The sequence below is a fragment of the Schistocerca gregaria genome, chromosome X, assembly GCF_023897955.1.
Source record: "Schistocerca gregaria isolate iqSchGreg1 chromosome X, iqSchGreg1.2, whole genome shotgun sequence".
Taxonomy (NCBI): domain Eukaryota; kingdom Metazoa; phylum Arthropoda; class Insecta; order Orthoptera; family Acrididae; genus Schistocerca; species Schistocerca gregaria.
Genome location: NC_064931.1, coordinates 506744540 through 506758747, shown reverse-complemented (window position 1 = coordinate 506758747; position 14208 = coordinate 506744540). Strand labels below are relative to the sequence as shown.

General features: G+C 37.3%; 1 protein-coding gene across 6 annotated transcripts in view; it reads right to left on the bottom strand.

Annotated features, from left to right (window-relative positions):
• Nucleotides 1–14208, bottom strand: part of LOC126297383 (phosphatidylinositol 4-phosphate 5-kinase type-1 alpha) — a gene marked incomplete in the record, with an annotated part of 309051 nt that overhangs the window by 46923 nt on the left and 247920 nt on the right. For all 6 annotated transcript variants that reach the window (XM_049988111.1, XM_049988110.1, XM_049988114.1 and 3 more), the window contains 1 exon segment: nucleotides 6713–6813. In XM_049988111.1, the coding sequence (XP_049844068.1) occupies nucleotides 6713–6813 (101 nt within the window).

Genomic DNA, 14208 nt, shown 5'->3' with positions numbered 1-14208 from the left:
CTGGGCATGCCAGCCCATTTGAGGAATATAACTGCCTCACAGATGATGCTTTATGACAGGGTGCACTGTCATGCTGATATAAGCAATCATCATCTCCAAACTGTTCCTCTAATGTACACAATACAAAATGCTGCACGACGCTTTAATATCCTGCCGCATTTAGCATTTTCAGCACAATAAGGGAACCACACCATAACCATGAAAAACACCCCATACTGTAACACAACCTCCTTCATACCTCACTGAGGAACTATATGTAAATGGCAGTTAACATTCTCCAGTGTTTGCCAAACCCAAAGACTTCCATCTGATTGCCACAAGGTATAGTGTGATTCATTACACCGAATCCTTCATTTCCTGCCATCCAATGACCAGTGGTACCTTTACACCAGATCAAGTGTCGTTTAACACTGAGTACACAAATGTGTGTGTGTGGCTTATGAGGAGCTACTCAGCCATAAAATAACCCATTCTCTTTAACTCCCTGCCCACAGTCACTGTGCTAGCTGGGCAATTGGTAGCACTTTGGAGCTTACGAGTGATTCCTTCCCCTGATTTAATACTATTATTCTTTTTACACAATGCCCCCCCCCCCCCCCCACACACACACGTTTGATGGTCCCTGTCCAACAGTACATGAGCTCTGCCTGGTCTTGGTTTTGCTGTGGTTGTTCCTTTGCATTTCCACTCCATAATTGTATCCCCAACAGTTGATTTCAGCAGCTTTAGATTGGTTGAAATGTTCCTCGTGGATTTGTTATTGAGGGCACACAAAATGACTAGTGGGCAAGTTGTGTAGTTGCTTCTCAACCAACAATGCCAACAATGCAACACTTTCTGTCTCCTTTTTACTGGCATGTCTGACTCTCATGAGAACTATTGGTCAATTCTACATTACATGTGGATGACTGGAAACTTTCGGTCAGATACTGTATATGGGAAGGAAGACAGTAAGATAGAGAAGGGAGTGAGAACAAAGTAAAGAACCGGGATGGAGAAATTCTATGAAGACAAATTATGGCAGTTGTGATACAGCAGGAAAATGAAGCTGGTTATGGTGTAAAAAAAGAAAAGGGTTGTAGCACTGGCCTGAAAGATCAGTTACACGGATACCAAAAACTGCATTTAGGAAAATGGAAATTTGGATCAACATAATGAAATTATAGCTTAACTAAGAAAGAATCGCAACTACGAGAACAGAAACAGTTGCATTATTAACAAGATTAATATATATATATTCCAAGACTTACCAAGCGGGAAAGCGCCGGTAGATAGGCACAATGAATAAAACACACACAGAGAATTTCGAGCTTTCGCAACCGCTGGCTGCTTCGTCAGGAAAGAGGGAAGGAAAAGGAAAGATGAAAGGATGTAGGTTTTAAGGGAGAGGGTAAGGAGTCATTCCAATCCCGGGAGCGGAAAGACTTACCTTAGGGGGAAAAAAGGATAGGTATATACTCGCGCGCGCGCACGCACACACACACACACATATCCATACATACATACACACACATATAGAAAGAAACTTCCACATGGTAAAAATATATTAAAAACAAAGATTCCAAGACTTACCAAGCGGGAAAGCGCCGGCAGACAGGCACAATGAACAAAACACGCAAACACACACCCAGAATTGCTAGCTTTCGCAACCGATGGTTGCTTCTTCCGGAAGGAGAGGGAAAGACGAAAGGAAGTGGGTTTTAAGGGAGAGGGTAAGGAGTCAAGGAGTCATTCCAATCCTGGGAGCGGAAAGACTTCCCTTAGGGGGGAAAAAAAGGACAGGTGTACACTCGCGCACACACACACACACACACATACACATATCCATCCGCACATACACAGACACAAGCAGACATATTTAAAGGCAAAGAGACTCTATATATATATATATATATATATATATATATATATATATATATATATATATATATATATATATATATATATATATATAAATCAAGTTTGAATAGAATAAGTCCATTACCAATCAGTGTAACACAGATTTTGGGTGAACACTACATTAGGGGGGGAAAATGGGTTTAGAAAATAAATATGTATATGACTAATACCTTTGTAACGATATATTTAACAACTGCAATTATAAGATTTGTAAAGAAGATATTGATGTTCATTTGAAATGTACCTGATAATGAAAGGACACAAAATGCGTATAAAAGTGTATCCACTGGTACAAAACAAAACAAGGTAATTGGTCCCAAGGGATATTGCTAGATATAGGGTTAACGTTATATCTCTACTTCGCATCCTTTTCTTTGCTGAAATCTCATATTCTACAATACAGTTTTTTAAAAAGAAGAAATGCAGTTTTCAAGTATAGTGGAAAGAACTGGTTGTCTATCACCAAAGGAACCATACCAAAGTTTCCTTGGAATAATTTAGGTTAATAATAACAAACCAAAATTATATTAACTGGACTATATGTTGATGTCAACTCCAACTGAAGAAGCACTCTGTGGCCTATACTCAACATTAAAGTTTTACATGAAGGACACATTCTTAAAATAAAATACGTAGCAGCAAATATGGAATTCCTTCAAATGAAGACAACAGCCAGCATGATTGTACTTGCGTATATTTCTCAAGTAGTAATGTATGCCTCCTCTATGTGGTGATTAGCTATCTATCCTTTCAATATCTTTGTTAATACAGAAGCAGTAATACAGAAGACTAACACAGTTTTGAAAGATCAAAAAGAAAATGATTACGAGAAAAAGGTAACAGAGGGATGGCCAGCTGTAATATACAGACATGGAGAAGTTAAGAGAGAAAGCAAGGGCAAAAGGGCATAGGACAAGGAAAAAAGTATAGAAGGGAGAGGAATTGTGAAGCTGATCAACATAGTAAGTATCTCAAGAGAACAGAGACAAAGATAAAAAACACAGTGTTTAGCATAAGTTCATCTGAGAAGTTTTACTAAAAAATTTTAATTACAAATAGGCTCATAAATAAAACAGGTGACAAAAGTCCCACAAACGTTTTAATTATCACCTTTACTGTGGAAAATGAATACATTTTCAACAAAATGGCACTTGTCATACTATAATCCAAGTGGAGAAGAAAACAAATTGTATACAGAGTCAATAAATGCTATGTTAAAGACTGCAATGAACTGTGGAAGTGTCTACTTCTTCCATTTACATTATACAGCAGTTACATAGCTTTCAGTGTGGCCAATGCAAACAACTGCTGATCATTTATGTGAGTTACTAATGGCAAATGTAATATCCAGGTAAACTGATACTTTACCACTTTCTGCCACTAGATCCTCCCTTTCATCCCCTCTGCCTTTCAAAACAAGCTTTTCTGAGCTGTGCAAATGAGACTTGCGTCTCTAGCACATGAAATGCTCCTGCAACTTCTCTAGTCTCAGTTTCCACAGTTACCTGCCTCTCCAGAATCTCCTCATCCGCCTCCCCCCCCCCCTCCTCTCCTCTCCTCTCCCTTTTCTGTCACCATACCAACCCTCTCCACCAATAATTTCTGAGCTCTTCCAAATCCCCTAATTCCTTAGGCTTATGAATTTCTTTTCATTTCTTATAATTTTTGTTTCGTCCTTCTTGGGCACTATTCTCCCTCACTGTTTTTCAACCACATTGTATTTCCTGTGTAACACTCCTGCAAGGAAATGTCTTCATTTATGCACTGTATTAGTTTCTCCACTGTGAGAGTATATGTGAACTTTTTAGTAAAATAAAAGCAATTTTTGATTATCAACACAGAACTCTGCCAGAAGTACTTTCAGTGTGACTAACTGCACTACTTGGAACACGCAGAACTATCACATAGCTAATATTTTTATTTGTACAATACATGATAATGTCTTGTATACACATACAAAGAAGACAAACTGTAGAGGAAAGAAGAGGACTGGTTGTGTGAGAAAATAATAATAATGATAAGAATAAGGGATACATAGCAGAACTGACTATCTAACCAAACTGAGTGCCAAAGCGAGAAACCCGTGTTACCATGTTACACATCAAATGCACCAGAAGGGATCTATGCACTTCCACTCCATCATTCAGCATTTAATGATTCATTTATATTGCAAACTTCACTGTTATGAGAATGATGACCACATCTTGCACATTTAGTCTGGTAGTTATTTTGTTATCAAGATCATGATCAGTGTCATTATATCACAGCTAAAGTATTAGAAGTGAAACACTCATTCAACAGATCTATTATCTAAGAATTATTTTTGTTCAGACTGTATATTTCTGCCTAAAGGCTATATTCTTTCTTTGTACAGAGACTTACATGTTATATCCCAAGCAGATATGTTGATTATATAAGGATCTCAACATGTAATCTTCATTTTGTTCAATAACAACTTGATCATTGGCAGGTCATAAGACAGCAGGTTTTCTGTTTTAAATATTATTTGTGTGCCAAGGCATGAGCTTTTTATGACATTCACAAGATTGAGACGATACCCTCATTTAATCACGATATCACAAAGGAGTGATCTTTTGACTGCCAAAAGGGTTTTTGTAATGAATGAATGCCAGGTGTGTGACTCATGATTGAATTCTCTTCTTCTCTTAACCAGTATTTTCAAACAAAGTGTTTTGTTTATGCATGACTGATCCTTTCTAAACCATGCTCATTCTTCAACCAACACAGCATCTGACTTAAAATGTAATCTTTCATTAATTAGTTTTTCATATACTTTATGAGCGGTGTTTAATAAACTTGTCCCCCAGTTGTCTATTGTTATTCTTCTTTCAATTTTTTAAAATGTAGATATCACCTATGCTTTCCTCATGCTATAAGGAATTTTGGAGCAGTGCCAGCATGTATTAAATAGGTGCAACAATGTTAATTTTAAAGGATTTACTGGCACATTTCAATAGTTCTGAAGTTATTCCACCAAAACAAATGGCTTTAGAGTTTTTTGATGTCCTAAGCAAATTTTCTAGTTTTTTAATTGTTACGTAATCAACACTTCTTTCTTCCAAGTATGTTTTTACTTCCCTGAAGATGTCACCAAATCATAACTTTTTGTAATACTGTACCCAGTGAGTGACTGGTTTTAAATTCTGATTAACTTTTTCCCTTCCTTCTTGGCTAAGACATTTCTTTATTATGTACCTTATTATTTGTGGCCTGTGCACATTATCCTTTATTCGGCAAACAAATCTGTTCTACAACCCCTCTGGTGCTTATCAGATAATATTCTTTGTGAATTCTGTTTTTGTTTATATGTTATATAAGCTTCATTCCCCACATCTGGAGATACTTATGATGGGTTGCCTGTTTATCTTTTATTGGTTTTTCCTTTTTTCTATTTTCTGATGTGTTTGCTTAACCCCTTCTTGCCAAGAAATTTGCTGACTGCTTTTGTCCAAAGATTTTTTTACATTATTTCATTCAAGTTATAAAGTTTCACTGATTGGGACTGTCTGTATATGTTCCGTTAGTCTTCCCTGAAACATATCATGTGAACTTTCTTCCTGTAGTAACTAAACTTCACACATCTCAGGTCTTGCTACTTTCACTGTGTTATTTAATACTTTCCTCAATGTTAGCCAAATTTCTATCTTCAAAACCATGATGTAATAGTTGCTATTAATTTTAAGGCCACTAAATACTTGGGTATCCCTCTCACTTATGAAGCCATTTGTCTATTAATGATAACTTTCTCAGTTCGCCTTTCAAACTTCTCTTCAGTCTCTACTAACTACCCACTCCCTTCGACACCACATATTATGATTTGTGCAGTATGCTTTCCCATGATGATACTTTTCTTTTGTCCTCCCAGCCTAGATTACAAAACAATTCCCTTCATCTTAGAACATTTCCAGTTTACTGACTTGCCATTCCCCTTTCCTCTTACACACATCATAAATTAACAATATTCTGTAAGGCTGATAAAGGGATCTTTGTTTGGTGCTCACGCCTACCTTATGAATAGGTTATGAGAGAAGTTTCCTACACTTGTCTTATTATTATTTCATCCCAAGCAGTTTGTTTCCTTCTTCAATAGCTTAATGAAGAATAAGAGACTAGATTGTGAGACACGTATAGCACCAAACATGTGAAAATCTTTGGGAGAGAAAATCTCTCCAAAAATTAAGAATGCTGATATGATATGCCAAGTACAAAGATAAATGATACAATTAAATGAAGTCATGCATCTAAATAATAATAAAATGATGACATTAAAACTGCCACCAACCATACAACATATTGATTATACTTGTTTCATTCCACCACAAATTTTGTTACGTAAATTAGGAACCAATCACATACTTACATTAGCACTCAACACTATATTGCAAAAGATGGGATCTATTATTAGTAAACAAAGACATTTCAAATTAGTAGCTTCTTCCCTACCACTAATCAGAAAAAACACAAATCTCATACTTTAAACTTAGGGTCTCAAAAATTTTTACTGCACTATTTGTAACAAGCACTCCCCCCTTTCACTCCTTTGGGTTTAATGAATATGAAATTAAGTAGAGAGGAAGAAACAACAAAGCTGATACAATCATTCACACATTACTTCCACAACATTTTTTGCATTTCACAAAACTGAGCAAATCAAGTCCTGCAGCCTATTTAAATGAAGGACGCATTTACTTCCTACATATTCATTCACAAGACACATTGCTCAAATGAAATAGTCTACTCATATTCTATGACTATTTATGTGGACGTATGTACTAGTATGAGAGGTGCTCACCATTTCTGAGCTGAGACAATCAAGAGAATCTTCAAGGGAGGCTGATTTAGGTCCTTCGTTGCTACGAGGAGTGAGGTTTCTAACCGATGTTGCTGCGCAACCTAAGCATGAAATAAATGAATGGATAAATAATCATACATAAAATGCTAACTCAAAGAAAAGGACAAAACTGAAAAAGCCTTATCACATAAAGATACATGCTAAAAACAATATCACCCAAGGCGATGAAGAATAATTATATCCTACAAATAAAGGATAAGCAAGGAGTTGCTAAAAATGCAGAAATATTGAATAGTTTGAGGCAGAAAGTAACTGGGAAAAATGTTTTAAACTACTTTCAGTCTGTAAGCACTTAAACATTTTTTAAAAATTAAATTTATGAATCACATTGTTTCCCACTGCTTCAACAATACTAATATGATGTGTACTAGTACATATAAATAACTATGTAAGAAAGTTAACGTAATTAGTTCAAAATACAGGTTTTTTGTACTGCAAGTGTGACACACCAACACATTTTTGCTTAGGCTATAGTTTATTTGTTGCAGTAACAATAATTCATATTTTTGCAGTCATTGAGTCTAAAAGCTTGTTTAGCCTATGTGCTTTGACAACAGAAACAGAAGTGATTTCTTAATGCTTCATTGATTTCCTAGGTTCTCTACGTACTTAAGGACATAGAATACTGAAACTAAAGATAGTGGAACTATGCAAGTTGTTGTTGTTGTTTTTTTTTTTTTTTTTACAACTCTCTGTTTTGCAGTGTGTACTGTATCAGCAATGGACCCCACAATCTAGTGAAGAAGGATTTACAACAGATAACAACAAGGTGAAGGTGCATACTTGAAACCTTTTTTCTTACGTAAGTGACATTAATTCTGAGATAGAAATGCAAATAGACCTGTTATTTGCAAGACGCAAAACAACACTTCACAATGATAATCCCAAGCAAAAGACCAAGATATGTTATTGCAAAATAAGTAATATTACTAGTACCTTTTCTGCTAACAAGTCAAACACTTCTTCACCAATAGTTTAAAGTATAATGTCTCTAAATCTTCCCCACTCAACGAGCTCATCATTCTGTAATATAAATAAGACTTGAACAAAATAGAAAGCTTCAATGTTTATATTTTCAAGAACCAGGCTTTTTGCAACAAAAAAATGTGCAAAATTTCATCCTTATCCATGACCCATAACTGCTGACCAACACTTGCAAAGAAAAGCATGATGTCTTTGCCTTTATTTTTAATAGTTTTAGAGTTTTGAGTAGCAATGAGAAGGCAGCAGCTGTCGCAGCATCGAAGGAACATATAGAACAGATATTTTAACCAATAAACTTTTAAGCTAGAATACAAATTTGTGCTAGAATTAACATAATCTAATTTAAGACACGCACTAGTGAATTTACACTGCATAAATGCATATTTATCAGGCATTTTAATAGCAATATTTCTTAACCCCAATAAAATCTGTATTTAAAATTGTTACAATAACTTTGGAAATTCAATCAACAAAACTATTAAATTATGAGAGAAAACTGTTGGCGTCCTTAGGGAGAAAGGAACTAATCATTCTGAAAGCAAGGATGGAATTACAGAGTTGTGTACTTTTACTTTTGTATGTGTCCATTGGCAGTACTAAATATTTCACCTCCAAAAGGTTATTACTCACCACCATTTTTATATCATAATTTAATATTTTTTTAAAAACATCTATGTGAAGAAATAGAAAAAAATGGGGACAAGGAAAAGGGGGGAGCTGGAGGTAGGTGTGTGTGTGTGTGTGTGTGTGTGTGTGTGTGTGTGTGTGTGTGTGTGATAAGTGAAAAGGGTGTTGACAATAACAGGACCGGTTAAGGTAAGCCGCAATTTGAAACCTTCTCTCCCTGAATTAGAGTCGAGTCTTATCCACTGCCACACCTCATTTGGAGGGGGCACTGGAATCAAGTACACATTGTAAAGGAAGTTTCCATGGATGGAATTCTGATGTACCATTGCTCGAACATCTGATGTACCATTGCTCGGACAAAGTGTGTAATTTAGCTGTATAGTGAAGCAGGCAGCAATGTGAAACTGATTACAGTATAGAGGAAAGATGATTTACATTAACTTTTAGGTGGTTGCTAGTTGACTATCTGAGAGACAGCCAATGTCTTTCAAGATAAAATGCACACATTTGAGAAATATATTTCAGATGTAGGTTAACCAAACACAATAAATGTTCTGCAGACATTTCGAAATCATGTCACAGCTGATGCCTTCTCAGTGCGTCAAAACTCTAACACTGTTAAAAATAAAGAAATGGAAAAATCTATGTGGGTGAGGGAATGAAGTCATAAGTTTGCTTTCAGATAGTCTATAGATGGTAGTAACTAAGAGGAATGTTAGGAAATTAAGTGATCCATGAGCAAGTTACAACACATAAGCAATATGGATCCTCCCCTACAGGTCAGAGGTTAGCACAAGGAACCCACCATCTGACTGACTTCAGATTATGCTACTCTCTCCTGTTTTGCCTCTCTTTTTTTCGTCCCTTTATTACACTTGATGAATTTCTTACTTCCGTTTCTGTCCTGTATTTTGTCCTTACCACTGTTCAGCTTTGTTGTCCTGACTTGTTCTTTTTCTGCTGGAACTGTCCATTTCTGGCTCCTTTCTTTTTCTGTTTTCCCTGTCCTTACTTGTGCATTTAATGCCGTCCCTGCCATTTCAAATATTCCAGGCTTTCAAGTTTCATTGTTAATTTCCCTTAAAATTCTATCCTACTGTATCTCTCATGACCTCTAAACCTGTGTGGATTTTCTATTTGATTCTAGAAGTGTGGTGTTTCCTCTACAGTTCGATTAAAATTACTTGATAGTTGACATCTGTCACTTGCCTTTACAGTATTGCCACATCTGTTGCCAGCTACCTCTCGGTTATAGGCAATACACGAACACAGCAGGTCACTTCACAAGTGCTGTTAACATATAACGTGGAGCAATATTAGAAGGTCACGAGGTGTGATGAAAATAGGAGATGCTCTGTAATGAGCTGATTTTAAGTGAGCAATGAATTAACTGCGGTATGTGATGGGTTTTCTAGCCTGAAATTTAAACTCTTGCCCTAACCTAACCACACTCTGATGATGTGCAATGCATCTGATAAAATGGTGATTGATAATCTGCAGCAGGACTAAAACCACAATCACTTTGTTCACGGCATTTAGTCTAACTTCAGCGAGTGAACTCAAGAAAGAAAAATTTCATAAAATCTTTGTTTGCATATTCATCTTCTGAAACAAAATTTCAGTTTTAAAGCTAAACTGAACTGTAATTTTGGTTACCTGAAACTATCCTCACACTGGTTACATGGGGTGCTGTGTTACTAAGCAATGAGCAGTTATAGTTGGCACTTGGTTGCAGATTATATGTTACACAAGCAGGTTACAAATGAAAAAAGAATGATAGGAAGAAAAATGGGAGAAAAAAAAAGGTCAATACGATGGTGAAAATGACATAGCAAAGTATTAGAAACAAAATAAAATTACATTTAAACCAGTTAATTGAATAAAAATAATAAAGCCTTTCAATTAGATTTAGAAGAATAAAAAAATTTGCTGTGTTTTATGAGTTTCAAACCTTCAATCTTATACCCGTGAAGTTTACACATTAATCACTTAGCTATGCCATTACAGTACATAAGGCTCTTATATTTAAGACTCTCATGTCTGAGTCACAATGATAAACTGACAGGCTTCAAAAATCCAGCTTCACACAATATCGTACAAAGCTCATCCAATGTAAGCCAATCTCTGTGATTATAATAACTGTATAAATCACACGGAATTGCGTCTCGTCCAGAATCATCTAGCAGTGTTTGGTTAGTGCTGTGTATGAAACATGTATTTCATTAGCATCATTATATATGAGAGAGAGAGAGAGAGAGAGAGAGAGAGAGAGAGAGAGAGAAACATCGCATGTGCGCGCGCCGCTTTTGTTGTAAGTTACCGTGTGATGAAATACAAAACAAAAGGGTCTGACCCAGAACTTGGGATCCAAACACATCAAGAATGAAAGCTGGAGGAGGAATTTGAAGGGAACTAAGTGTTGGGCAGTTTGGCAATGGCAAAGGTTTGGGTGTGATGTTAAGCATACAGACTGAAGGAAACCAAAACTAGCTCCAATGTGTGAAGTGTCAACTGTCAAGTTATTTTAATCGGACTAGAAACACTTCCTCTATCTGGACCAAGATCCACTGGATGTAACTGTCAACAAAAAATGGCATTAGCATGACTGTAAATGAAACTATCATTCCAAAATGTTTGGTTTTCAAATGAATCACATTTTCATCTGGGTGATCATAACACAATCTAATGCTGAAAAGTTTGAGCAGGCTGAAAACTGGAATGTTGCCTTATTATACTAGTTACCATTTTCGTTCTTCAGCTTTTGCTTAAGGCTTAGAATTACGAAATGAATGGCTTATGTGGGATGGCATCCCAGACCAAATACTGTTTCAGAATTTCTGACTGCCAATTTTAATTTATTTCATTTTAAATAAGTTTGCAGGTCACCATCCACAAGAACAGACCTGGCATCCGAATAGTTATGATTTGAATTCTTACGATTCATTTACTAATTTCTGCACAGAAAGGTTTCCCCTTCAAATCTAACTGCAATCTAGGATGTCCGAGTGCTAATCATTGTGGCCTGTGGAAGTGGTGAGGATTTTCATCCTTAAGTTATCACAAAATTGGGTGCTCAAAAAGTTACTACATGTTTCAGCAGCCACATCAAAAGTGTGACTCTCAGTAAATAACCTTCATTTAACTTGTACACAGGTTCCATTTTACCTTCCTGTATCGTGACTGAAATAAACTGTTTGGAACAGAAACAAATGTTGGGCTACTTTATTTGCCACCTTGTATAAAGAAGTTACTTATTCCCACATTACAAATTGTTTACCCATGACAGGAGAGCCCTTGTAACAATGAAAACTTGCTTTGTGAATGTTAAATCCAGCGGATATATGCCTGAATGAAAAATTAAGTCTGATTTGAAATAAGAACTACCCAGCTGTGATCACTTAACAAATTTTCAAGCACCAAAACATCAGTTTCTATACATGTTTAATGATTAAATGATCTAACATTCTTCGCATCTAGCTCATAATCACAAATTTCTCTAATTCTGTCATGTGGTTTCTCACAGCCAATAACTTTATATTCTAAAGTGCATCAATTAGTTCATATGGCTTCTTAATCATGCCTGTTACAGTCTATTCTTTGGTATTTACGAGCTTCAGCAGTAATCGATTACTCCATCTCAGCTTGTAACTGTATTGGTTTACAGTTCTGAATTATTTAAAGTAAACTCATTTTAATTTTATTTGTTTATTAACTTTTACAAAAGAAATTATAGTTTTCAAAACTACTTTAAATTGTTTTATGTTCATCTGATCACAGTTTTAATGAGTATAAGCCTTCATACCATGTTGTTATACACTCATCAAGAAAAAGTTCTGCCTCACCCCGGTTCCCGGAACTCCTGAAGATAGACGTTGGCTGTGGATATTGAACCACAGACAAAGTCCCTTTGGCTGTTCCAAGATGTCACTAAACTCGCCCAAAGATGTAAACAACCATGCATGAGCAGCACCTATTAGACAGAGGGGGCCCGACAGCCGATCAGTTCCAGTCATTCCACCAGGAAGGAGGTACACGGCTCGTGTTGTCTGTAGTTCAACCAAGCCTAGATGGCATTGTTACTTTGTGCCAGGAGGGGCTCTCCACAAGGGAAGTGTCCAGGCATCTCGGAGTGGACTAAAGTTATGTTGTTCGGACATGAAGGAGATACAGAGAGACAGAAACTGTCGTTCACATGCCTCATTCAGGCCGCCCAAGGGCTACTGCTGCAGTGGATGACCACTACTTACGGATTATGGCTCGGAGGAACTGTGACAGCAACGCCACCATGTTGAATACTGCTTTTCGTGCAGCCAAAGGACATTGTGTTACGACTCAAACTGTGTGCAATAGGCTGCATGATGCACAACTTCACTCCCAACATCCATGGCGAGGTACACCTTTGCTACGACACTATGCAGTGCAGTACAGATGGGCCCAACAACATGCCAAATGGACCGCTCAGGACTGGCATCACATTCTCTTTGCCGATGAGTGTCGCATATGCCTTCAACCACACAATCGTCCGAGACGTGTTTGGAGGCAACCCAGTCAGGCCGAACGCCTTAGACACACTGTCCAGAAAGTGCAGCAAGGTGGAGATTCCCTGCTGTTTTGGAGTGACATCATGTGGGGCCAATGTATGCTGGTGGTGGTCATAGAAGGCGCCACAGTGGCTGTACGATACGTAAATGCCACCATCTGACCCACAAAGCAACCATATCGGCAGCATATTGGCAAGGCATTTGTCTTCATGGACAATAATTCACACTCCCATTGTGCACATCTTGTGAATGACTTTCTTCAGGATAATGAAATTGCTCAAGTGACCAGCAGGTTTTCCAGACATGAACCCTATTGAACATGCCTGGGATATATTGGAAAGAGCTGTTTGTGGACAGTGACCCACCAAACACTCTGAGGGATCCACACCGAATCGCCATAGAGGAGGACAATCTGGGCCAACAGTGCCTTGATGAACTTGTGGACAGTAAGCCATGATGAACTCGGGCACGCATCAATGGAAGAGGTCATGCCACTGGGTATCAGAGGAACAAGTGTGTACAGCAATTTGACCGCCACCTCTGAAGGACTCGCTGTATAGTGGTGCAACATGAAATGTGTGGTTTTCATGAGCAATAAAAGAGGAGCAAATGATGTTTATGATTCCAATTTTCTTTACAGGTTCTGGAGCTCTTGGATCCAAGGTAATGCAAAATCTTTTATTGATGTGTCTAATTAAAGTGCAGCTAGTCACAGAGAGAATTATTATATGACAGTGGAACTAGTTACATATGCTTATGTGTTAATGTGGAAATAATTTACTGTGGAGAAAAATTAGTTCCAATTTTGGCCACCAGGTGCAAATCTGGCATTGTACACTGTTTGTATGACAGTATGACATTCACACTGTCATTTCACAAGCCATGATGTGAGTGAACAATATGGCTATTGAGAAGAGAGTCTGTGCACTCTTAATGAAACTGTTTTATGGGAACAGTAGCAATTACAATGCTGCATAGAGATAGTATTGTCGACTGACAGGTCTGAGGAGAGGTCCCAGTTTCATGAAATTTGTCCATCTCATGGTCAGCAGTACGGAAAGTGTTTGGTCCATATATACTGGTACCTGTGCAAGATCCAGACAGTGCAGTGACTGAAACAGTATGCTCTTTGGTTTCCAGCACAGATTGTAGTTAGTGACATGTAGCCGGGCAATATTTCATGGAGTGATGAGGCACACTTTACGATAAAGAGTGCAGTGAATACAAAGAACTGCTGAATTTAAGGTAATGTTAAACCACATGCGGTGCACAAAGAGCCACTGC